We start from the raw sequence: 24,103 nt of genomic DNA on the forward strand, positions 1-24,103 counted from the left end.
TACACGATTATATTCAGACGTGATTGGTCCTACGAAATGCTTGTTTTCCGAATTAAAAACAAAGAAAAAGAAGAGCGAGGATGTGGAAACAATAGTTGGGGCGAGCCCTGGTATTTGTGGCTCAAGTCATGCGTTCGATAGTTCGTACACATAAATCTTGGTAATATTATTGTTTTGTTTTTTTAATTTTAATATATTTACTAAAAGCTATTGTTTGCAGTCTATTAAAAATGTGAACTTTTGGATCCTTAACACCAAGGCGCTCCTACGGTTATAGTTATAGGTATGGGCCGTGTTCATCCTAGTCTTGAGAGGATTATTCATAACGGCCCAAAGATAGACGGTTTCGTTAAAGTTCAAATAGACGGAGTTGTTGAAGGTTGCGAAGGGATCCGTCTTTTGCCTCAGTTATGTATTCCCGGCGCCGTAGAATTTTTGGAAGACGCAAAAGGAAGTTTTATTCAGTGGCCCGCAAAATCAATAAAGGTATATTATTATATATATATATATATAATGCTAACAAGCTTTTGCGCCAGTGAATATTTTGGATTTATGTTTTTGCCACACAATTGTTTTAGTTTTTCCTTTTTGGTGCTAGACACCTATGTAAAGAAAGCGAATGGGCTGAGATAGAGAAAGAGACCTGGAAGTTTGCTACACTAAATTTTGTTCTTTTCTTTTTATTTTATGTTTATCTTATTTTATTAGTTTTTGTCTTTTACAAATACAGATTTTAAACAAAGGTGTTTCTCAAATTTTAGAACCGTCCTACCATTCTATGAGTACACTTTATAGGCCACAGGTAGATTTTAATATATATAATTATTTTTATAAGTACTTGATATATAAAAGTATTTGTTTTGCCAATGTAGTTTGATGCAACATCTGCTCACCAACAACAAACGATCCCAAATGAAAGAAACGAGTATCAAATTTACTCGAATGCATTACAAGATGAGGAGGCTTTTAATCAGCTGGTAATCACATTATTTATATATGTGTATATTTATTTGTGTACTAATATCGTTATTGGTTAATGCAGATCGCTGATAAGCAGTTTTCTCAGAATACAACAGAGCATGTTTCTTTTGTTAACCTGATGAGCCCGTTCGTGCTTGTAAACCTACTGAGCCTGTTGTTGCGTCTAACCCTTTAAAGGAAAAAAAAACAAAAGTATCAAAAGAAAAAAAAAAGTATTACATCTTTTAGAAAAGACGAGGGCAAGGCCTCAAAGCATATATGAATTAGCGCAATGATGAGCTCTAAAATATACATATTTTTATATAAATATTCCTGTACTTTTGAGTAGCTTGCGGATTATTTTTACTCGTATTTGGTTCATATTTGAAGTTGGATATTTTTTAGAAGATAAGAAGCTAAAAGGGTGTATTTAATCTCAAAGTACAATTAATTTACAAGTTAAATGATGCATTAATGAATATATATGTATGTTTAACATTGGAATTGCATATGTTTTTGTGGAATTAATTAATGTAACAAAACTAAAGGATGGCTTGTCATCAGAATTAAAAGATATGATGTTGTTTTGACATTTGCAGATTTTTTTTTCGAACTGCAAATTTCATTAAAACACAGGCTTATTCACACCTACTAGCAAGAAGCTAGCAGGGGAAGGACCTGGGAGCAACAACAAAGACAGCAGAGACAAGCATATTACAACATAAATTTTTTCCGTTTTATCCAATATAAGTCCAGCCTTTTTGATCTTTTCTTCATCCAGCAAAATGACACTGACTTCACTTCTGCCATGATGTTTTCAATCTTGATCTGCAAGTTTGAAAATATATAGTTGTTCCTCGCTCTCCATAAACTCCAACATGCTACTAGAATAATGGAGTAAATCGCCTTTCTCTTTGTTTCATTTCCTGCCACGTGTTTATGGATTTTCATTAAGTCGTCTAGAGAAAAGGCGTAGATCGGCTGAATTTTGCAGCAGACGCTAACAGCTTGCCACAAATGATGCGCTATAAATCATGAAGTGAACAGATGATCACATGATTCCGGAGCCGACTTGCACAGGGAGCATATGTTTGGACCAACCACAATCCTTCTCTTAATCAATTTATCCAATGTTGGCAGTGCATCTCTGCTCGCTCTCCATCCGAACACGTTGACTTTGATAGGCACCCAAGAACTCCACTCATAAGTCTTTTGGGGCATAGTCTGGGCAGCTATATACAAGAATTTTTTGACAGCTGCAATAGAGAAATCTCCCGTGCTTTCACCCATCCAAACCCACCTGTCTAAAGGGCCTTTTGGTCTGGAACAATTCAGAAGGTGGCTGAGATTATTTAGTTCATCTCTCTCCACCCCATCTTCTATGCTCACTCTCCAGTTCCAATTCAAAACAGGACTCCCATTCGAATAATCACATCGGTCGGCTACCAAACAGTTTTTACTTGCCTCTTTTCTAAACAGATTTGGGAAGTGATACCTTAGCGGTTTTTTGTTCAGCCACGCGTCCAGCCAGAAGCGAATTTTTGACCCATTTCCCAACTCTCCTTTAATAGCACAAGTAAGCGACACATTTGATGCGCCAAGATAATTATCCAATTTGGCTATAGCTCCCCATGTACCATTTAAGCCTTTGCAAAACGGAATAGCCGGCCATGATCTGGGCGTGTGATGAATCGTCGCGATAAATCTTCTCCAAAGAGCTTCTTCTTCATTCTTATACCTCCACCACCACCTTGCTAAGAAAGTGAAGTTAGTGTCTTTGAGAGGACAGATGCCCAATCCCCCGTCTTTTTTGTCAGACATCATTCGGTTCCAGGCTACCTAAGCCATCTTGTCTCCACCATCTTTACTACCCCCAAAAAAAACGACGTCTTTTAGCTTCTAGGACCTCGAGAACATGTGAAGGAGCTTTGTATAGGGAAAAATAGTAGTTGGGAAGGGATTCCAAGACCGACTTGATAAGAGTTAATCTGCCCCCAATTGAGAGGGTTCGGGCTTTCCAAGAGGACAATCTTTTATCAAAAACGTCTATCACTGTTTGCCACTCATTCACCCAGTTCATGTTTGCTCCGACCTTCAATCCGAGATAGAAAAAAGGAATCACTCATTGTCTGCAATGAAGAACTGAAGCAAAATCTGCCACCTCCTCGTCTCTAACCCCAATACCATAGAGATTAGATTTGTTTAAATTAATCTTTAAACCAGATAAAAGATTAAAACATCTTAAGAATCTGGCCGCACCACGGGCATTCGCTTCACTCCATTCCCCCACTATAGTTGCATCATCCGCAAAGAGAAGGTGGGAGATCCGGGGCCCATAGTTAGGAGAGTAGAAACCTTAAAATAACTCTAAATCACATGCTTTTTCGAAAAGCACAGAAAAAGCTTCCATGACCAAGATGAATAAGAACAGAGAAATGGGGTCGCCTTGACGTAATCCCCTAGAAAAAGGGAACTCGAAAGTTGGGGAACCGTTCACAAGAACTGAAGAACGTGCCGAAAAGACTAACCCGTAGACCCAATTCCTCCATCTTTCTGGGAACTTCATGAGGTTCATGACTGAATCCAAGAATGCCCAGTTTACGTGATCATAAGCCTTCTCAAAGTCAATTTGGAACAACAGACCCTTTTGCTTCTTCTTTTTTAACCAAGTAATAATCTCATTAATAATCAAAGGGCCATCCAAAATAGATCGGTCTTCCACAAAAGCCGATTGAAAGTCGGATATGACTGATCCCATAACACCTTTGATACGGTTAGCCAGAACCTTAGACACTACTTTTGATATGGCTCCAATGAGATTTATAGGTCTAAAGTCTTGTATCGCATTCGGGTCATGGATTTTTGGCACCAAAGCTATGAAAGAAGAACCGCAAGCCCGATCTAAGATGCCTGTAGAGTGGAAGTGAGACATTAATTTGCTTAAATCAACTTTGAAAAACCTCAAGAATCTCTTTAAGAACTTAAAGTTAAAACCATCCGGGCCCGGGGCTTTATTGTCCCCGCACTCCCAGACGGCCCGCTTTATCTCCTCAGACGAAAAAGGAAGCACAAGAAGCTCCGCCTCAAGATCCGTGAGATTTTTAAAACCACCCCCCTCTAGCACGGGCCTAGAATGGCACGGCTCTTTAAAGCGCTCCCTGAAATGAGAAAAGATTTCTCTCTTGACCTTGTTTGGAATGTTGCACCATCTTCTGCGAACCTACAACCCGTGAATTTTATTAGATGTAGCTCTATGTTTGATGATTCTGTGGAAATAAGACGAGTTCTCGTCCCCGTGAGAAGCCCACTTGGACCTGGATTTTTTATGCAGGTCCTTGGTAATCTTTAATTCCATATTTTCTAAATCCTTCAAACATTCACTCCTGGTCCATTCTTCCTCTTCAACAAGAGGTCTTTCCTCCATTATATCATCCAATTCCTTTAATTTAGCTAGAGTTTCATCAAAACTTTCGATGCCTTTCACCTTCTTGGCCTTAGCCCATATTTTAATCGCCTCTTTAAACCTCTTCAGTTTTTCCGCTAAAACCACATCCGGAGGACCATCAAAAGAAAATGACATGACAGTTACAGCCACAACTGTTTCTAATTCCGGTTCGTCGAGCCAGGAATTGAAAAAGCAGAAAGGGATGGGGCCATAATCTAGGGGATCAGAAATAAGAATTATAGGCGAGTGGTCGGAAAGATATCGAGGCAAAGCAGAGAAACAGGAGTCCGACCAACAATTGATGAAATCTTGGTTCACAAAGCATCGATCGATTTTGCTCATCTTCCTACTATTACTCTTGCAAAAGGTGAACTTTGTCCCTTTCATTGCAAATTCAAACAACTCTGCATTATTGACAAAGTCGTTGAAAGCTGCCGCACAAATCGGATCAAACATCGAATTTAGACGTTCCTCCGGCCAACGCACCGCATTGAAATCACCGATGAAGAACCAAATACCTGCATTCGCCTCTTTAAGAGCCAGTAATTCCTGCCAAATAACCTTTCTGGATGACGGATTTCGCGGACCATGAACGTTTACCACAAACCAATCTTTATCGCACCCTTTGATTTTCCCCCGAATCACTAGATACAATCTGCTTTTAACCGAAGATAAGTGATGAAAGCGCTCCTTATTCCACATACAAAGCAATCCCCCTGACCTTCCTGAAGCATCCACAACATCCCGCTCATATAACTCAGAGTTCCAAATAGACCGATAATTTATTTTAGAGCTATCAGAAAATTGGGTCTCTTGAATGCATAAAAACGAGATCTTATGAACAGAAATCAGCCTTCGAATCCATCTAATCTTATCCTCATTTCCCACACCTCGAATATTTACCGACATAAAATTCATTGCAAATGGTATACAAACTCCTCTCCTCTAACGACATTACGCACCTGATCGTTGAAATTATTAATTGACATGCCCAGGTTGTTGCCAAAACTAATAGTTTCTTGGACCTCTTCCTCCATAAAATCTTACCCAACGTCGCTTTTGTTTGAAGAGATAACGAAACCCGAGGACGCTAAAGGGGATCGAATTTCATTCACCTTTCTGAAGTTGGCACTAAGATTGAAAACCTGGTTGCAATTTGCGTTGGCAGAAGAGACTTCATCTTCCGTGCAATTGCGGATTTGGTGAGAGGGGTTTGACTTAGTTGCCTCATGAGACAGTGAAGCATTTAAGTCAAAAGCATCTACCTTTGATCTATTGTTTACAATCTGGGCCAGCCCACCAGGTGAGGACTTGCTACCCCCTTTTTTGGATATTCTACGTTTTTTTCTTTTTAGGCCCAGATACAGAGCTTGGCCCACTACCCGACTCCTGACACTCCCCAACTTTTCCAGACTTGTCTACCTCAACCCTAGGAGTACCAACCGACTTCTTGGGACTAGCAATCCCATGCACGCTAGTTTCCACTATCGATGCCTGGTGACTGTTCGAGTTTCCACAACATGATCTGAGCTTTTCATCTTTCTCCCCTGAGGTATTTTTCCGGCTACCAAAAAGCGGTTCCGACGATTTGCCAGGTATGTCGTTTCCCTCATATGAGAAATAAGTCGGGGTCCAAGGCGATGAATCTTCCATGACCTGAACTTTGAACACCTTATGGTTCCTCTTAACTGAGACAGATTCATCGATTACTCCCATAGATCTAGATAAAACACCCACCCTGTCAAAAGTGAGGTTTCCATTAGAGATGGAAGCCTGAGACGGAGCTACCACCGAACCATAAGCGTTTCCAATTAAGTCAAAAGTTTCGGGGTCCCAGAGGCTAGCCCCAACACCCTTGATGGTAAGCCAAACAAGGCGGTCCTCTATTACAAAGTCTCCATCCCAGATAACCAAAGAAGAGAAGAAAATGCTCCAAGTTTCTTTGTTGTTAATTAGGAAATCGTTTGCTACTTCATGTGAATCAAAAGATAAAAGCATGCAGAGACCTCCCAAATATCTTAGATGAACGTTTGGCACACCCACCTTTGATAATGAAGTGCCCAAGTCACACAGGTCCTTAACGTTTCTTGCCTCCCCACACAAAGAACGTTTCAACCATTCTCTTTCAGCAATTGTTTCCTCGGGGGCTAAGAGAATGGTTTTAGACGATACTTTTTCCGATCTGCCGAACATGGAGTTGTTGGCAAGCACATCTCTATAAGACCCACTCCCCTTATTAGGCTGATCAACCCATACTTTTTGCTTCATCTGCGTTCAATCCTGGTGAACAGGTTGTTTTTGGAACTGAATACCTCCTCCCTGACCTAGTCCCGTTGAGTTTGCATCCTTCATTCTCCATTTATTCTATTTGGCGATATTCACTTCGACCTTCACCCCTTCGAACGTGACATGACTCATGCTGTCCACCAGAGAATCCTCATCACTGACCTTTACAAATCTGAGAAAGCCAAAAATATTTTTCTGGCAGTCCCTTTTCTTTGCAACGTACACGCTGACTAAATCCCCGTACGAACTGAATTTCCTGTATAGTGAAGCTTCGCTAATATTTTCCGGTAAGTTTGATACAAACACGGATGTTGTAGGCAACTTCTCTCTCCAATCTTTATGATTCATCAACCCTTTTCTTCTCGATCTTCTACCATTGTTTGTTTGCCACTCCTCCTGATTGTAAATCTTGGCCTGCTCCTCTTCTTTTCTCCTTCTTAGTTCCTCCGAAATAAGTTGTTCTGGTCTGCCTTGCTCCGGTCTTTTCCTCCTGTCTCTCTCCATCCGCTGTTGTTTAATATGTAGAATGCGGGAAAATATTTGACATTTGCAGATAACTCTGGTGAATGGAATTAAGTATGTAAGTGGTATTAATTGTTATTTGTGGAGGAGAATAGCATCATGATTCGTTGGGACTGTTTTACACACAAAAAAATTCTAAGCGCCCTTGATGTTCAGCAAAATTACAACAAATGCCACAGTCCCACTTTATTGTTTTGATTTAGCTTTGGAGTAATCGTATAGACCTGACCCAAATTAGGGGACTAGGGGTGGTTCACTAGTGATAGAATTTATCACTTACAAGCACCAATCAAGTTTCGCTATGTCATCGACCATTTTTCCATCACTCACAACCATTTTTAGTGGGGGTGGTCATCACTCATCACCACACCCAACAATTTCCCCCCAACCAACAATTCCACTCACAAAACCAAACCATCACGGCGTTAATTTTTCCACGCGTTACACTTTCAAACATGCCATCACGCGTTAATTTATATGGTGGCGGTGGGAATGGCACAATCTATCACGCGTTATACTTTGTATAACGTGACCGCCCCGGGCGGCCTTAATGTTAGTATATCGCCAAAGCCCACTTCACTTTTAAGACATGCAAAACGTGGCCCAACTATGAATAGGTATGATACGGAGGAGTTATTATGGGTTACGCGGCAATATAAAAAATTGGGCAACAACAGACAAGAGGGGAGGAATACATCAATAGCCGACGGCAGCAAGGACGCACGAAGAGAGAAAAATCGAAGAGAAAAAAAGAATTAGTTCACGGGTTCAAGTCGCGATTCAAGATTCGGGTTTGGTTTGCACTTTATTAGTATTAAATTTTGTTAAGACGTTGTGTTTTCAGATTTAATACTATGTTTTGTTTATCGTTTGAGACTCGTTTCTTGTTCTTGAATATGATTCTTGGCTAGTTCTTTCATGCTACCTGGGTTTAGATGAACTTGATGATTGTAATGCGATTTTGACATGATTATGGTTATTTGATGTGATTTACATAACTTTGCCTTGTGATTGATCTTGATATTGCATGTTAGTGTGTTTTGATTGATTATTAGTCGATGAATTCATCGGTTTAGGCACATAGAAATATCCCCTAGACTTAGAGTTTAATTTGAATCGTTGATCTTAGGGTTTTCGGTTTGAATATTGAGTTGAGAAATTGACCAATTCGATTAATAATTAAAATCAATATACTAAAACTTGCATCCTCATCTTGTGACTTGAAAGACGATTAAGGTGAGCTAGGTTATTAGCTATCATTGGTGGGTAGATTGGGTGACCGATAGCTTGGGCTTGTTTATTACATCGTGGTTAAGGTTTCCTAGGATTTCAATCTTCAAGGTTTGGTTTGCTTTGCGTTTTGAGAGTTTTGGGGGTAGAGTTACTTTCACTGCTTGATTCTCGTAGGATTTGGTATCGATAGGTTGAGCCGGTTTGTTCTAGCACTTCACATTTCGTCTTTATCTTTCGTTTGATACATCTCTAGCGGGGGGTTAATCGAGGGAGTAGGATATTTAACCATTGTCACTGTCAGAGTAGTATTGCATGATTCTAGGGATTCGAAGCCTGGGTAGTTCTTTCTCATTATTGTTTGCTTCCTGTCACTTCACTATCTTGCTTGCTTTCTCTGTTATTTTATTTATTCGCTTTCATAGAATTAGTTAAAACCTCAAAATCCAAACAAACAAACCAATTAAGTATTAGTTGAGTCAGAGTCTAGTTTAGCGTCGCTAGTGTCTCGTGGGTTCGATACTCAGACTTCATTAGGCTTTACTACGTACGATAGGTACACTTGCCTGTCAGTGGTCTAGCATTTAGAGAGTCTTAGTTTATAAATTTAAAACTAGGGTGTCTAGATTAAGTTTAGTTTTTATAGACCACATTCTTCACATCAAGTTTTTGGCACCGTTGCCGGGGACAATTAGGCGATGGCGTTATTAGCTTTGACTGATCTTATTTGTTTAATTGGTCTTATTTGTAGTTTGAGTCTTAGTGGTAGTGTGTCTAGTCGTTTTTGTAAATATTTTTTCTATTAGTTTGTTTCATTTTATATATTTTTATCATGGTTGTAAAAATCCCAACTAGGTGCCGATTAATCCCCATAAATTCCGATTAATCCCCGATTAATCGCTAGTCCCCACCCCGCCGCTCGACTAGCGACTAACGATTACTACAACACTGATTTTTATCATGTGTTTTATCTGTGGAGGGCCCCATTACACCAAATATTTTCCAAACGATTCGGGATGTCCCATAGATTTCGATGCTAACGCTCTTGTGCAGCCGCAGCCATATCGTTCGCCGGGTTATTCCAGATATCAGTATGATGACCCGTATCAGCAGTCACATCAAGCAGAAAGGAGCTTATTTTTTGAGGAAATGCTTCGACAGCAAGAAGAGATAGCAATTGAATCCGCAAAAACATGGAAAATACTGAACGCCCTAAAAGCATAGGTAGAACCGGAGACTACAATGGATGTCTCAGTCCCACCTCCGGTTCAGCAGGAAGAACGAGAAGAGAATACGGGTAAGTTCTTAATTGATTTCTCGTGTAGTAATGAAGAGATAGATGCGCAACTGGCTGCATATAAGAGATGGAAGGGAGAAGACTTAGAAAAAGATGAAGAAGAGCAGCTTGACAATATGGAGGATGAGAATGAAGAGCATACACCATCTTGGGAGGAGGAGTTTGGTGATGAGTTGGTAGGTTTGCCAACTCTTGAAGATAAAGACTTTGACCCGGTTAGTGATCTCGCCTATTTAGAGACATTACTTGTAGAGACGCCAACCATGGAGATCAAATATGCACCAAACGTAGAAGAAGAGATAGTGGCTGAGGAGTTTGATAGCCGACCCGTGGTGAAGTTAGAAGATGGACCGCCATCACGATCAAGAACACGGGAGAGGGCGAGAAAGAGCTTGGATCAACACTTGCCGAGGATTCAAGGATGGTACCAAAGGAAGAAGAAGGAGAAACCATTGAAGTTTGCACAACACCATCCTTCTCATTACATGCCACGAATCAGGTTTGGTCCAGGTAAGTTTAAGTATTGGTGGCCTGAGCCGTTTGGAAATCTCAAAAGGTTTATAAATTCCACCCTTAAAATTTTAATTAATAAGAAGGAACAGGTGGAATTAAACGGGTTGGATAGAGGTTGGATAAAGGAGAAACCTCCTGATTAAATTCAAGTGTGGGGAGGTTTTGTAAAGTTTTGTAATTTTATATATTTGGTAGTTTGTAGAGTTTGTATATTTAGTCATTTATTTTGTACCACGAGTCTAACTTAGTAGTTTTGAGTCGTTTTTTTAGAGTCGGTACTGCTTTGGTTTTGCTTGTTTTTGTTAATGCAGGTTTGGATATGTACCACCCGTACTCAATCTCCATTCGGGTGATTTTGGAGCTGCTTTTCAAATTTCAAGGCATTTACCAAGTGTACTAGTCAGAGTCAAAGCCGATCGCGACCAAAATGTTATACGATCGAGCTGGATTGGACGAGAGTTTTGGAGCTTACGCGTTATTTTACCAGCTAAGTCCTTTCCAATTATGCCCTTAGTCTTTTTATTTCTTATTTATTTTAAGTCTTTTGAGTCGGTTTCCATCCTACGTTGAGGGCAATGTAGCGTTTAAGTGTGGGGATGGGAAACGGTCGTTTAGATCTTAGTTAGTGAGTCTTGAGTCATAAAAATTTAAAAAATAAATAAATAAATAAAAAATCAAAAAAATGTCTTTTGAATAAAGAAGTTTGCAAAATTAATATGGAAAATGATAGAAAAGATGGGTTTTTGTTCGGGTTCAAATAATGATAATATGAGATTAATTAAGTCGAGCTTGTGTCTAGTTTGGGATATGTGAATAGGCCCGGTTTGGTTTTAGGTCCGTTTGAGTTAATATTACCTTAATTGTCGGTCTACTAGTGGGTTTTCATCTAGGGAAAATGGGAAATTGAAACCGCCAATAAAAGTATAAAGAATGCCGTTATAAGTTAAAACCGTTAGAATTTGTAATCATGAAAAAAATAGAAAAAAAAATGAGCTAGAAACTGAATGAAAGTAGCGCAGGCCTATGTAATCTTGGTTGGAGATAGTGACTTTACAACCGGAATACCTCTAGGATGTGTAAAATCGAACTTGCAAATAAAAAAGTACCGAAGTCTAAGTAATCCGAGTTGGGGATAGCGACTCTACAGCCGGAATGCCTCTGGGTTAGGGAAAGCAACGTCTACGCTCATTAAAAAAAAGAATGAAAAGAAAGAAAAAATAATGCTGAAAAAAAAAGAAAAAAAATATTTGATTTTAAATTCTCTTGGTTTTGATATAAGACGGTTGGGAATTGGTCCAGTGATCATTCCTTTTGTTCTATAAACTTGAGGCGGGATTAGGTGGACGGTAGCTTCTAGCGTGAGACCCTAGGTAGATTGACCGCACTTGAACTAAATTTGCATGATAAGGGGGCTTAGAACTGAGTTTGGGTTTAAAGGGACAAGCATATTTGCAATCGCGGCTAACACAAGTTTTGATCTTAAGAAGTATAAATAAGTTTTTGACCCGAGTATTGATATGTGCCCTTCACAATGATGAATACATTCGGACGTTGTTATTATGTGTGGAGCTAGAGTGCATGGTCAAGTGGATATGGTTTTATAATTGTCTTTTATTTCTTATTTTATTTTATTGTCTTTGAATAATTCCTTGTTAGTTAGTGGAGTTCTAGAGTCAATAGTAGGGTTGTTAGTTAGTGCATATTTTTAGGAATCATGGGTCACTCTCTTAGTAGTGGGTACCTTCCGTATGCATCATTTGCATTATATATTTGAGTTTGTATTTCATTTTTAGATATCAATGAAAAATATAAAAAAGAGAGTTGTCTCAAAGTCTTGTTCTTTACTATTTTCTTTTGAGCTTAATCCACTCAACGGATTATCTATCTATCAACCGATTGGTTCATATCAATTGGTATCAGAGCGGTCTTGATCCCCTCATGGACGCTCAAGAATGGAACGAGTCGTTGGATCGAATCATATCAACGCTTGCTGAGATGATCGATCTTCTCAAAAACGAGTCCCGGAGATGGGCAACTTCACCCATTTTTTCTACACCGCAACCGTCATCCGCTGCCGCATCACAACCACCAACTTCCGCTACCGAACCACCATCACCCGCTTCCGCAATAATAACACCACCTGCCTTACCACTAAAAACTGCCCAAACACCCTCACTTGTACCGGTTCCTAAATCCGTACATGTTGCTGTATCGACATCAGCCCGAAAATCGGCATCGTCTTTACCGAAACCAACCCTTTTTTATCCACCAATTTACACGATATCAACATCGATCAAACCCACAGTGGCTACCCTTACTTGTGTGTTTAACCAGAAGGCTACACATGCTATGGAAAAGAATGGTAGTATCATCCATCTTGAAGGTGAGGATTTTGACAACAGAATGCTCAACCATTTTATTTGGAAAATTAAGAGAGGGTCACCAAATGTAGAAGCCACCGGGGAAACTGACTTGCAACCACGTGTAGTGGTGCATCACAAGTGGCGTCTACGACCCGTTGCTACCGCTCCATTTGAGATTGTCCGACTCGAATGGCGACCGCCGTGGTTTCCACCAAGTCGTATACTGATTTTCGCCTTGCGGACAAATCGAATTCGAGCGGGGTAGAATGATATGTGCCCTTCACAATGATGAATACATTCGGACGTTGTTATTATGTGTGGAGCTAGAGTGCATGGTCAAGTGGATATGGTTTTATAATTGTCTTTTATTTCTTATTTTATTTTAATGTCTTTGAATAATTCCTTGTTAGTTAGTGGAGTTCTAGAGTCAATAGTAGGGTTGTTAGTTAGTGCATATTTTTAGGAATCATGGGTCACTCTCTTAGTAGTGGGTACCTTCCGTATGCATCATTTGCATTATATATTTGAGTTTGTATTTCATTTTTAGATATCAATGAAAAATATAAAAAAGAGAGTTATCTCAAAGTCTTGTTCTTTACTATTTTCTTTTGAGCTTAATCCACTCAACGGATTATCTATCTATCAACCGATTGGTTCATATCAAGTATTTATCCATCTCTGATTCCGTTTGCATAAGTCTTTTTCAGGGACGAAAAAGGTTTAAGTGTAGGGATATTTGATGAGCATTAAAATATACATATTTTTATATAAATATTCCTGTACTTTTGAGTAGCTTGCGGATTATTTTTACTCGTATTTGGTTCATATTTGAAGTTGGATATTTTTAGAAGATAAGAAGCTAAAAGGGTGTATTTAATCTCAAAGTACAATTAATTTACAAGTTAAATGATGCATTAATGAATATATATATGTATGTTTAACATTGGAATTGCATATGTTTTTGTGGAATTCATTAATGTAACAAAACTAAAGGATGGCTTGTCATGAGAATTAAAAGATATGATGTTGTTTTGACATTTGCAGATAACTCTGGTGAATGGAATTAAGTATGTAAGTGGTATTAATTGTTCTTTGTGGAGGAGAACAGCATCATGATTCGTTGGGATTGTTTTACACACAAAAAAATTCTAAGCGCCCTTGATGTTCAGCAAAATTACAACAAATGCCACAGTCCCACTTTATTGTTTTGATTTAGGCTTTGGATTAATCGTATAGACCTGACCCAAATTAATGTTAGTATATCGCCGAAGCCCACTTCACTTTTAAGACATGCAAAACGTGGCCCAACGATGAATAGGTATGATACGGAGGAGTTATTATGGGTTACGCGGCAATATAAAAAATTGGGCAACAGCAGACAAGAGGGGAGGAATACATCAACAGCCGACGGCAGCAAGGACGCACGAGGAGAGAAAAATCGAAGAGAAAAAAAGAATTAGTTCGCGGGTTCAAGTCACGATTCAAGATTCGGGTTTGGTTTGCACTTTATTAGTATTAAATTTTGTTAAGACTTTGTGTTTTCAGATTTGATACTATGTTTTGTTTATCGTTTGAGACTCGTTTCTTGTTCTTGAATATGATTCTTGGCTAGTTCTTTCATGCTACCTAGGTTTAGATGAACTTGATGATTGTAATGCGATTTTGACATGATTATGGTTATTTGATGTGATTTACATAACTTTGCCCTGTGATTGATCTTGATATTGCATGTTGGTGTGTTTTGATTGATTATTGGTCGATGAATTCAGCGGTTTAGGCACATAGAAATATCCCCTACACTTAGAGTTTAATTTGAATTGTTGATCTTAGGGTTTTCGGTTTGAATATTGAGTTGAGAAATTGACCAATTCGATTAATAATTAAAATCAATATACTAAAACTTGCATCCTCATCTTGTGACTCGAAAGACGATTAAGGTGAGCTAGGTTATTAGCTAATCATTGTTGGGTAGATTGGGTGACCGATAGCTTGGGCTCGTTTATTACATCGTGGTTAAGGTTTCTAGGATTTCAATCTTCAAGGTTTGGTTTGCTTTGCTTTGCGTTTTGAGAGTTTTGGGGGTAGAGTTACTTTCATTGCTTGATTCTCATAGGATTTGGTATCGATAGGTCGAGCCAGTTTGTTCTAGCACTTCACATTTCGTCTTTATCTTTCGTTTGATACATCTCTAGCGGGGGGTTAATCGAGGGAGTAGGATATTTAACCATTGTCACTGTCAGAGTAGTATTGCATGATTCTAGGGATCCGAAGCCTGGGTAGTTCTTTCTCATTATTGTTTGCTTCCTGTCACTTCACTATCTTGCTTGCTTTCTCTGTTATTTTATTTATTCGCTTTCGTAGAATTAGTTAAAACCTCAAAATCCAAACAAACAAACCAATTAAGTATTAGTTGAGTCAGAGTCTAGTTTAGCGTCGCTAGTGTCTCGTGGGTTCGATACTCGGACTTCAGTAGGCTTTACTACGTACGATAGGTAAACTTGCCTGTCAGTGGTCTAGCATTTAGAGAGTCTTAGTTTATAAATTTAAAACTAGGGTGTCTAGATTAGGTTTAGTTTTTATAGACCACATTCTGCACATCACGCAACAACTGGCGATTCAATCTGATAAAGCCTTGTCTTTAGTTTTTACTTCGCCAACAGGGATGTATGAGGAACGTATTCAAGAGACAGTTGAATTTGAGGCCGTTATACAGTTATGTGTCAACGACTGGATAGATGCTTGCTTTGTGCATTAGTTTACAATGTATGTTTGACTAGCTTTTGTATAAATATTTATGCTATTAGCTTTTACAATATAACCGAATGTTACTAACCTTATCATGTTTTTTTTGCTACTTATATTTTAGGTATTTATATGCAACTGGGGGACAAGATGGTTTAAATAATACCACATATTTTCATCCCCGTTATATTGAGGGTGATCTTGTCTCAGACGATGTTGAATTTGTGATCGACCACATCAGAAATGTCATCTCTTTTCATAAGGACAAACAATGGTTTATGGCACCGCATATAGTCGGGTATTAGTTTTAGCTATGTTATAATATTGTTTTCATTTTTATTTATTAAGTGTTGTTTAAATCAGATCATTTTCCTACTCATGCAGCAAACATTGGATATTGGTTGTACTTCAACATCATCCTATATATAATACTTGGATGGGTTACCTCTTTGATTCAAAAAAAAAAAGTTTAAAGGAGCCTCCAGATTAGGGGATTACACATGTATTTGAAAAGGCCATGAAACAGAAAATAACTTAGGATAAGGTTGATGTAAGTTATCTTTCATTCAAGATGTTTATTAATATATTTTAATTAATTACTTATTAATTCAATTTATTATTTAGTGTCATCTACAACCTAACGGATGGGAGTGCGGTTATTGTGTCATGATGGCCATGTATGATTTTGTGATTTGCAACAAAGAACACATGGTAAGTATATTTATACACTCAAACTTATATACGTTTAAGTACAATGTATATTAAACTGTAATCTAAATTTTATATATCTTTACGTTTTAGCTAGTAAATAAAACTAGAATGGTTCGTCAAAGTGAAATAAACGAATTTGTAGAGCGTACTTTAAAGGTGTTCATATCAACTTTTCGTCATGGCGAGGAGGATGAATGAAGGTAAGTATATTAGTATGCTACTCTTTTTTAAGTACCTTTTTCTTCATTTTTTTATAAATATTGGTTTAGAACACTTGAGTGAGCCTCAGAACAGTCTTTTTATTCTATATATGGAGAGTCAATTACACAGATGGTTAATATACTTTGATCCGTTCATTCGTTTTGACCACAAGGCCTAGGTGCGCCTAAAAGCATATGACAAAATAGATATCTTATATTATTAGGGGTTCCTACGAGTACTAAAGGGATTCGTGTTGATGTTGACTCTAGTTGGTATAACTTATGTTATATTTTCGGGTTTGCATTTTTATGTCCTCATGATTCCAACCATGGGATCCTGGTTTATCTTAATCTTTAATTGTAGGATGTAACACTCTGGTTACTATTTAACGGTTTTTTTTTTTTTATATATAAATACCAACAATTAGATGTGTAATTAAGTTTACACATACTATGAAAATACGAGTTTATTAAAACTTTTACAAATCATAAGTTACTCAACATAAGTGATCGAATTTGTCGTTTAAAAATTTACGACGAGGAAATGTGCGGAAGCATGTATCTTTATCGTGTTCGGTCCTTCGATGGGCTTGATCGTCTTCCGGCATCCAAAAAGAACCTACATTTCATCAACATGAAATGCTTTAGTCATACGGGAATTGTAATAAGTCTAAACAAATCCGGTAATAATAATGGAAGGAAAAAGAATCCCAACGTTAAACTTTTGATCTCAAAACATGGATTTCCAACTGGCCTCCACCGTAACTTACGGTGGCACCATAAGTTACGGTGGCCCCTGGTGTGACATGCCCCTACCGTAAATCAGTAGGGGGCTGCCGTAAAGCCTTCAGCTCCACCGTAACTTACGGTGGCACCGTAAGTTACGGTGGCCCCTGCATTCCAGCTTTCCTATTTTGCCGTTTATTTGCACGAAAACTTTCGTATCTTTCAAACCGCTTATCCCATCTTCACCTACGGTCAAAACCATGTAAATAATTAGTTTTGACACTTTAATAATCGAGTATAAACAAGTTCCGTGCTTAACGTAACAAAACAAGAAATTATTTTTGTTTTGTTTTCAGCCCCTTCACCCGGCCGTGTCAAAAGGTCACCCGGCCGTGTCAGTTAACATATATTTTTCACAGCCCAGCCACCCGGCCGTGTCAAAAGTCACCCGCCCGTGTCAACTCTGCACGTCTATTTTTCATTAGTTCTTACCGAAACGGACATAACTCTCTCGTTTTTAATCCGTTTTACACGATTCTTTTTCCTACGCGTCCGTAATTTAATTCTCCATCATATGGAGTTAAAATCCGACATCCGGATTAACAAAAATTTAAGACTTTTAAGTCTTCGGCTTATTACCATTTTTACCAAATTTTGACCCGTTCGCGATTTTATCACACAAACATGTTTACTTGATCCATAAACTCATGGAATCATAATTTCAATATTTCCTATCAAATAATTCATAGATCATGGGTTTCTTACTTAGTTAGAACCCGTTTACGTTCAAGTGCTTATTTTGACCCGTTAAGGGTATTTAAGCACTTTAAAGCTTAAAGTCGCTTTCATTCACTTCTAGCGTTATATACAACATTCTTATTAAGTAATCTTCCACCACAACTATAATTGTGGGGGACTTAATGAGATGATCTATATAATCCGAGTTTTTCTCGTCCGATTGCTAATTTACGGCAAAGACTCATATAGAGTTATTTGACCGAAAGTTTACATCTTTCGCTTCTTGCACTTATTTCAATTTTTTATTTAATCATAAAACTCGTTTCAAAACTACCTTTAAAGGTTGTTCATTCGAATTAGCCAACTAGGGCGTTTTAGTCAATTTTAGTCATTCTTTTACAACGAAGGACTATTAGTGCTTGTTTGAACCCCAAATCCGACCCTTTAACCATATTCTTGTTTAGAAACCAATATGTTTCTAAAACACCTTAATCATAACTCAACTTATTCGGTTTACCTAAAAGATAACCGGATATCTTATTTTAACCTCGTCTAACTATTATAAAACTCCAAGCTCTACATGATGAGTTGTATTATTATACATACCTGGCTCGAATCAATATATTGACCCGTTTCAATACATTTCCTTAGTGGCTGCTAAGCGATAGCGATGTAAGCATCCATGTGCTATTTATTTCCTAAAATTATGCATCTTGACAACCCATTAGTCGATATTGTCAAAGGGTGATAATTTCACCTTTTGACCCGTTTGGCCGAATTGACCGGTTATATTAGCGAGATGATATTTATTACCACCTCGTAAATATATATATGACTCGCTCCGATTTACACCGTGCGGTCACTTACTTATAATTCCATTTCTTAACACTTTTTAGCCTACTATGGCTTACGTCATAAATTATCTTTTTCGTAATACGACAAAAGGATATTATGAAATATATGACTAGTGTAAGATATACTTACCTCGTGTCCGAACTATGCTTTTTCCTTTCCTTCTTGATTCGTTTGACCCGCTCCCTCATCAAGCTTCCACCTAGCTTGTTACGCGTCAAACTATCATCATTGTTTTCAAGGTGGTTAGTTTAATCACAATTTAATACGATTATTCCACCTTACGCATTTAATACGATTATTCCACCTTACGCATTTCATACCAAAGATTACCATTTATCGCATTATGGGTCAGTTTGACTTTTCGAAAGTCAAACATCCCTTAATATGCACATTCATGTTCCTTAGCTAGTTTAGGCATTTTCAATTTACCCGGTGGGCGTTCCTTTAAGCTATCGTTTTAACGAATCTTTTAACTCGAGTTCATGCTATTGTTAACACTAAGTTAGCCTAGTTCTTGATTATCGAAGACACTATATTTCTTTATCTCATAAAATCCACGGGTTTTCCCTCTATAAGTGAAACCCGTTTTGTCATGTTATCAGGCATTTATCCAAACCAAGTTCTATCTATAAACTAGTAGATACCCAATTTCACTTAGGCATTACATCGAACACCTTATGGGCATATTCTATAAATAATTCATTGACAAGCTCATGACTTGTCATATAACCCGAATTTTTTCATCATTCAAACTATTTAACACACATATTTGCCTTTAAAGTTCTTAAATAACTTTGCATATGTCAAATTACACTAGAACAACCCAAAATTTCCTAGTGTTTATCAATTCTACTTAACCCACTAGTCACCTACAATGGTGACCATGGTTTTTATTAGAATTTAGCACATGAATTCAGTTTTCACTAGAATAGTATTCACAATTCTAGTGTTTATCTAGTCTCTACAAACTCAATAATCATCTACTATGGTGATCAAAATTGCTAGAATCATCACACTAAATTTCAACAAGAATTCATCTAGGGTTTTATCCCTAAACATCATATTACTTCTAATTTCATCCATGCATCAAGAAATCAAGCTGAATTTTCATTTTTCACATTTAACCTAGAATTCAAGATGCAACAAAATACCACAATTTTGCATACCTTTTGATCCCCGCAACGAGATGATCACTAATTCATGCTTGAAACTTGATTTGGAGCAGATTAGAGGCTTCAGTTTGTGAATTTTGGGAGATTTGGGGTTTGATGGAGAAACCTGGTCGCCCCCTGTGTTTAACATCGACCAGACACACACTAATTGTGTGTTTGGTGTGGTTTATTTTTGTTTTAATCATACAACTTTCACAATTGCCCCTTTTTAGTCCCTCATGTTTTTATTTTGATCAAATGAAACTATAATTCATTATTTATTTAGTCACATGTTACTAACTAGGTTAATTACTCCTAGTTACTTTAACGGGTTCGGGAAGTTATAACCCGTTATGTTTTAAGTCCAGTTAATTTGGCCTTTTTATATACTTTGTTTTCTCAAAGTATTTATTCCTCTTTTTAACTAATATTAGGTTTATTTATTTGAGTCCTAATATTTACCGGGTTAATATTTACCACTAACGGTATTTTACCCGTTTTTACTATTAACGTGGTTTGATTACCAAACCCGTTTTCGGGATGTTACATAGGATCGTTGTGCGACCTTAACGAGGCGTTCAGAAGAGTTTTTAATCAACACGAGAGCGAAACAGACGTTTTGATGTTGAATCAGCTTGTAATGCACTTAGAATCACTTAAACTATCTCTTGTATTGATATGAAAGCTTTACACGACCTGGAGACACTTCGGCAGAGCTTCGCTACCGGAAACCAAAGTTACAAATGAAATCTCAAGTCACCTATTTATAGGATTTCTCATTTCGCACGAAATGCACTTTTCATTTCGCACGAAATGCACTTTTCATTTCGCACGAAATGCACTTTACATTTCGTGTGAAATGTCATTTCGTGTGAAACTGGCTATTTCATGATTGTTTTCTGTTTCTCTCGAACTACGTGACTTGATCTAACAATTCTATTACAAGACTCGATACAAGACGAAGTCGATAGACATATGCACCAACAGACTCCCCCTTGGATGTTGACGAAGTCTTCAGTGTCGAGTCTTCAGTATGACGAGTCTTCAGTCTTGATCAGTCTTCTCGCTCTCTCCAAAGTGTCTGACATTGTAAGCATTTTCAATCTTCTCTCTTCTCTTTATCAGCTTCTGCAGCTAACCTCCCCCTTATATGTTGATCTAATAATCTTCAATCTCCTTATTCTTTCACTCATCAGCAACATCAGCTTCTGTCTTGATCACAGTTCCATAAACAGAAACTGGCTCTACTGTCTTCAGACTCCCCTTTGCTAGTAGACTTCCCCCTTAAATTGTTCCGGGATCGCAATCTGACATAGCACTTTTACAGGTTCAAGAATGACTCCTGGCTCTCCGTAGCAACAGGATCAAACACGGGGATCTGCACAAATCTCTTCCCAACACATAAGTTTTTACAATTATTAAAATTTAACAATTTTAATCTCTACTAACCACTTGTAATTGAAACATACAAATTTGGTATTTCATTAAAATCATTTCACATTTCAAACACACTCTCCCAACCCAGTTGTCCATCATGTTTAGCACTTGGAATTTTGAAAATCAGCTTTTCAACATCAGTTGTCGAAAATAAGATGAAATAAAATCTTTTTGTATTTTCAAAAATTTTATGCTAAAACACACTTAAAATCTTTTTGGGATTTTTGGATTTATTAGAAAGTAATAAAAAAATATATTTACAGACAATATTTTTGTGAGTTTGTGTAAGGGGATCATATCAGTTTATGAGACAAATCACTAACACCGTTAAGCTTTAAACATTTTAAGTTCCAAACGATTCACTTAGATTATCAGTATACTGATCCACTTAAATTTTCATACAAAGTTCAACTGTTTCGAGATACGAATTTAGTGTTTTAAGCACTTAAACTTATTCGAGTGTACCACCTTAGAATATACTCCCGTATCCAGACTTCTATATTCAGTCTTACAGGTGAATGTACACTAATGATATCTATAAACGGGTAATGCGAGACCATGAGAGCTCAGGTTAGAACTTCCGTTCAGGCAAAGAGATGATGGCTCGTCTTTCGGTGTGTCCCATTTGGGGATCTTTTCTTCAATAGCACATGATTAGCATTTTTCAATGTTTCATCATTTTTTATGCTGAGGGTGGGCTTTACGATTAAAGCAGTGCAGAGCATTATACGAGGACTAGGCTATTGCTTCCGCAAAATCAGAAGTCCAGGTATAATACCCCAGATATCATCATGCACAAAGACCTAGTATGTCAGAAATAGAAAGTCTTTCAAACAAGATTTCGGAGGTTACTCATATATCCGAGAGATGTTCCCTACGAGATAAGTAATTTATGATATTTAGGTTTATATCTCAAAAACAATCTACTGAATGTATAAAAAGCTACTGGCACATCGACAGTGAGATCATTTATCACATTTGACTTTCCAAATCTTTAGCGTGCTGTGATAGTCCACTGATGTACTATCATTTCCTCTTTTCACAACAAAACTCTTTTGAATTTTTCAATGTTTTTGGATTTTTCGATTTTATCATGTTTTTGGCTTTTTCAAATTTTCTAATGTTTTTGGATTTTCTAAAAAATTCTTACTCTCCCTAAAATTCAAAACCATATAAAGAAAATTTGACAAACTGATATTTTAAGCTTCAATTCTTCATTCACTTAGCATAAACAATCAGAACTCCCCCTGACAACAAACTATTTTCCCATTATGATTTCAAAACACTTAAGTTTGTTTTAATCAAAATGGTTTTTCCAGAAAATAAGTTTTGTTGATTTTCACAAACCACTTGTATGTTAACACTAAGTTAGCCTAGTTCTTGATTATCGAAGACACTATATTTCTTTATCTCATAAAATCCACGGGTTTTCCCTCTATAAGTGAAACCCGTTTTGTCATGTTATCAGGCATTTATCCAAACCAAGTTCTATCTATAAACTAGTAGATACCCAATTTCACTTAGGCATTACATCGAACACCTTATGGGCATATTCTATAAATAATTCATTGACAAGCTCATGACTTGTCATATAACCCGAATTTTTTCATCATTCAAACTATTTAACACACATATTTGCCTTTAAAGTTCTGAAATAACTTTGCATATGTCAAATTACACTAGAACAACCCAAAATTTCCTAGTGTTTATCAATTCTACTTAACCCACTAGTCACCTACAATGGTGACCATGGTTTTTATTAGAATTTAGCACATGAATTCAGTTTTCACTAGAATAGTATTCACAATTCTAGTGTTTATCTAGTCTCTACAAACTCAATAATCATCTACTATGGTGATCAAAATTGCTAGAATCATCACACTAAATTTCAACAAGAATTCATCTAGGGTTTTATCCCTAAACATCATATTACTTCTAATTTCATCCATGCATCAAGAAATCAAGCTGAATTTTCATTTTTCACATTTAACCTAGAATTCAAGATGCAACAAAATACCACAATTTTGCATACCTTTTGATCCCTACAACGAGATGATCACTAATTCATGCTTGAAACTTGATTTGGAGCAGATTAGAGGCTTCAATTTGTGAATTTTGGGAGATTTGGGGTTTGATGGAGAAACCTGGTCGCCCCCTGTGTTTAACATCGACCAGACACACACTAAGTGTGTGTTTGGTGTGGTTTATTTTTGTTTTAATCATACAACTTTCACAATTGCCCCTTTTTAGTCCCTCATGTTTTTATTTTGATCAAATGAAACTATAATTCATTATTTATTTAGTCACATGTTACTAACTAGGTTAATTACTCCTAGTTACTTTAACGGGTTCGGGAAGTTATAACCCGTTATGTTTTAAGTCCAGTTAATTTGGCCTTTTTATATACTTTGTTTTCTCAAAGTATTTATTCCTCTTTTTAACTAATATTAGGTTTATTTATTTGAGTCCTAATATTTACCGGGTTAATATTTACCACTAACGGTATTTTACCCGTTTTTACTATTAACGTGGTTTGATTACCAAACCCGTTTTCGGGATGTTACAAGTCTACCCCCCTTAAAGAGGTTTCGTCCTCGAAACCTTTTCTTACGTAATTCATTGAGTTTAAACTCAATGTATTCTATCCGAGAAATATTTTAAACATTACCTATACTTTTTAAGCAATCGTTAGTATTACCCGAAAGTATGGTAACATCTTTTTGGTTACTAATTGTCTACATATCTCATACGACATAGTATAACTTCGAATTAACGTAGTCTCGTTATTTCCACTTGTTTAGTTAACTTAGCGATATCTATCGCTTTCATATACTATCGAATTCCTTATGAATCCGTTACTTTGACCCGTTTAAAGGTCTTAAGTGAAATCTTTCACTTTTAGCAACAATTTCTTTTGTTTTCAAAAT

At 37.3% G+C, this 24,103-nt stretch overlaps 2 protein-coding genes and 1 long non-coding RNA gene across 3 annotated transcripts; all 3 read right to left on the minus strand.

The window, feature by feature from the left end:
• Positions 1-4,180: 4,180 nt before the first annotated feature.
• Positions 4,181-5,323, minus strand: LOC110881054. Its single transcript, XM_022129432.1, has one exon. The coding sequence runs from the start codon at positions 5,321-5,323 to the stop codon at positions 4,181-4,183; it is 1,143 nt and encodes a 380-aa protein (XP_021985124.1).
• A 1,446-nt stretch (positions 5,324-6,769) lies between these two features.
• LOC110881053 (ribosome biogenesis protein 15-like) lies at positions 6,770-7,195 on the minus strand. Its single transcript, XM_022129431.1, has one exon. It carries the CDS (start codon positions 7,193-7,195, stop codon positions 6,770-6,772), a length of 426 nt encoding a protein of 141 aa, XP_021985123.1.
• Positions 7,196-16,720: 9,525 nt separating this feature from the next.
• LOC118482955 lies at positions 16,721-20,161 on the minus strand. Its single transcript, XR_004869342.1, has 4 exons — positions 19,755-20,161; positions 18,718-18,807; positions 17,086-18,431; positions 16,721-16,888 (listed from the first exon to the last, which is right to left on the minus strand). It is a non-coding gene; the product is annotated as an uncharacterized LOC118482955 (long non-coding RNA).
• Positions 20,162-24,103: the final 3,942 nt, after the last annotated feature.

This window comes from Helianthus annuus, chromosome 10, assembly GCF_002127325.2.
Source record: "Helianthus annuus cultivar XRQ/B chromosome 10, HanXRQr2.0-SUNRISE, whole genome shotgun sequence".
Taxonomy (NCBI): Eukaryota; Viridiplantae; Streptophyta; class Magnoliopsida; order Asterales; family Asteraceae; genus Helianthus; species Helianthus annuus.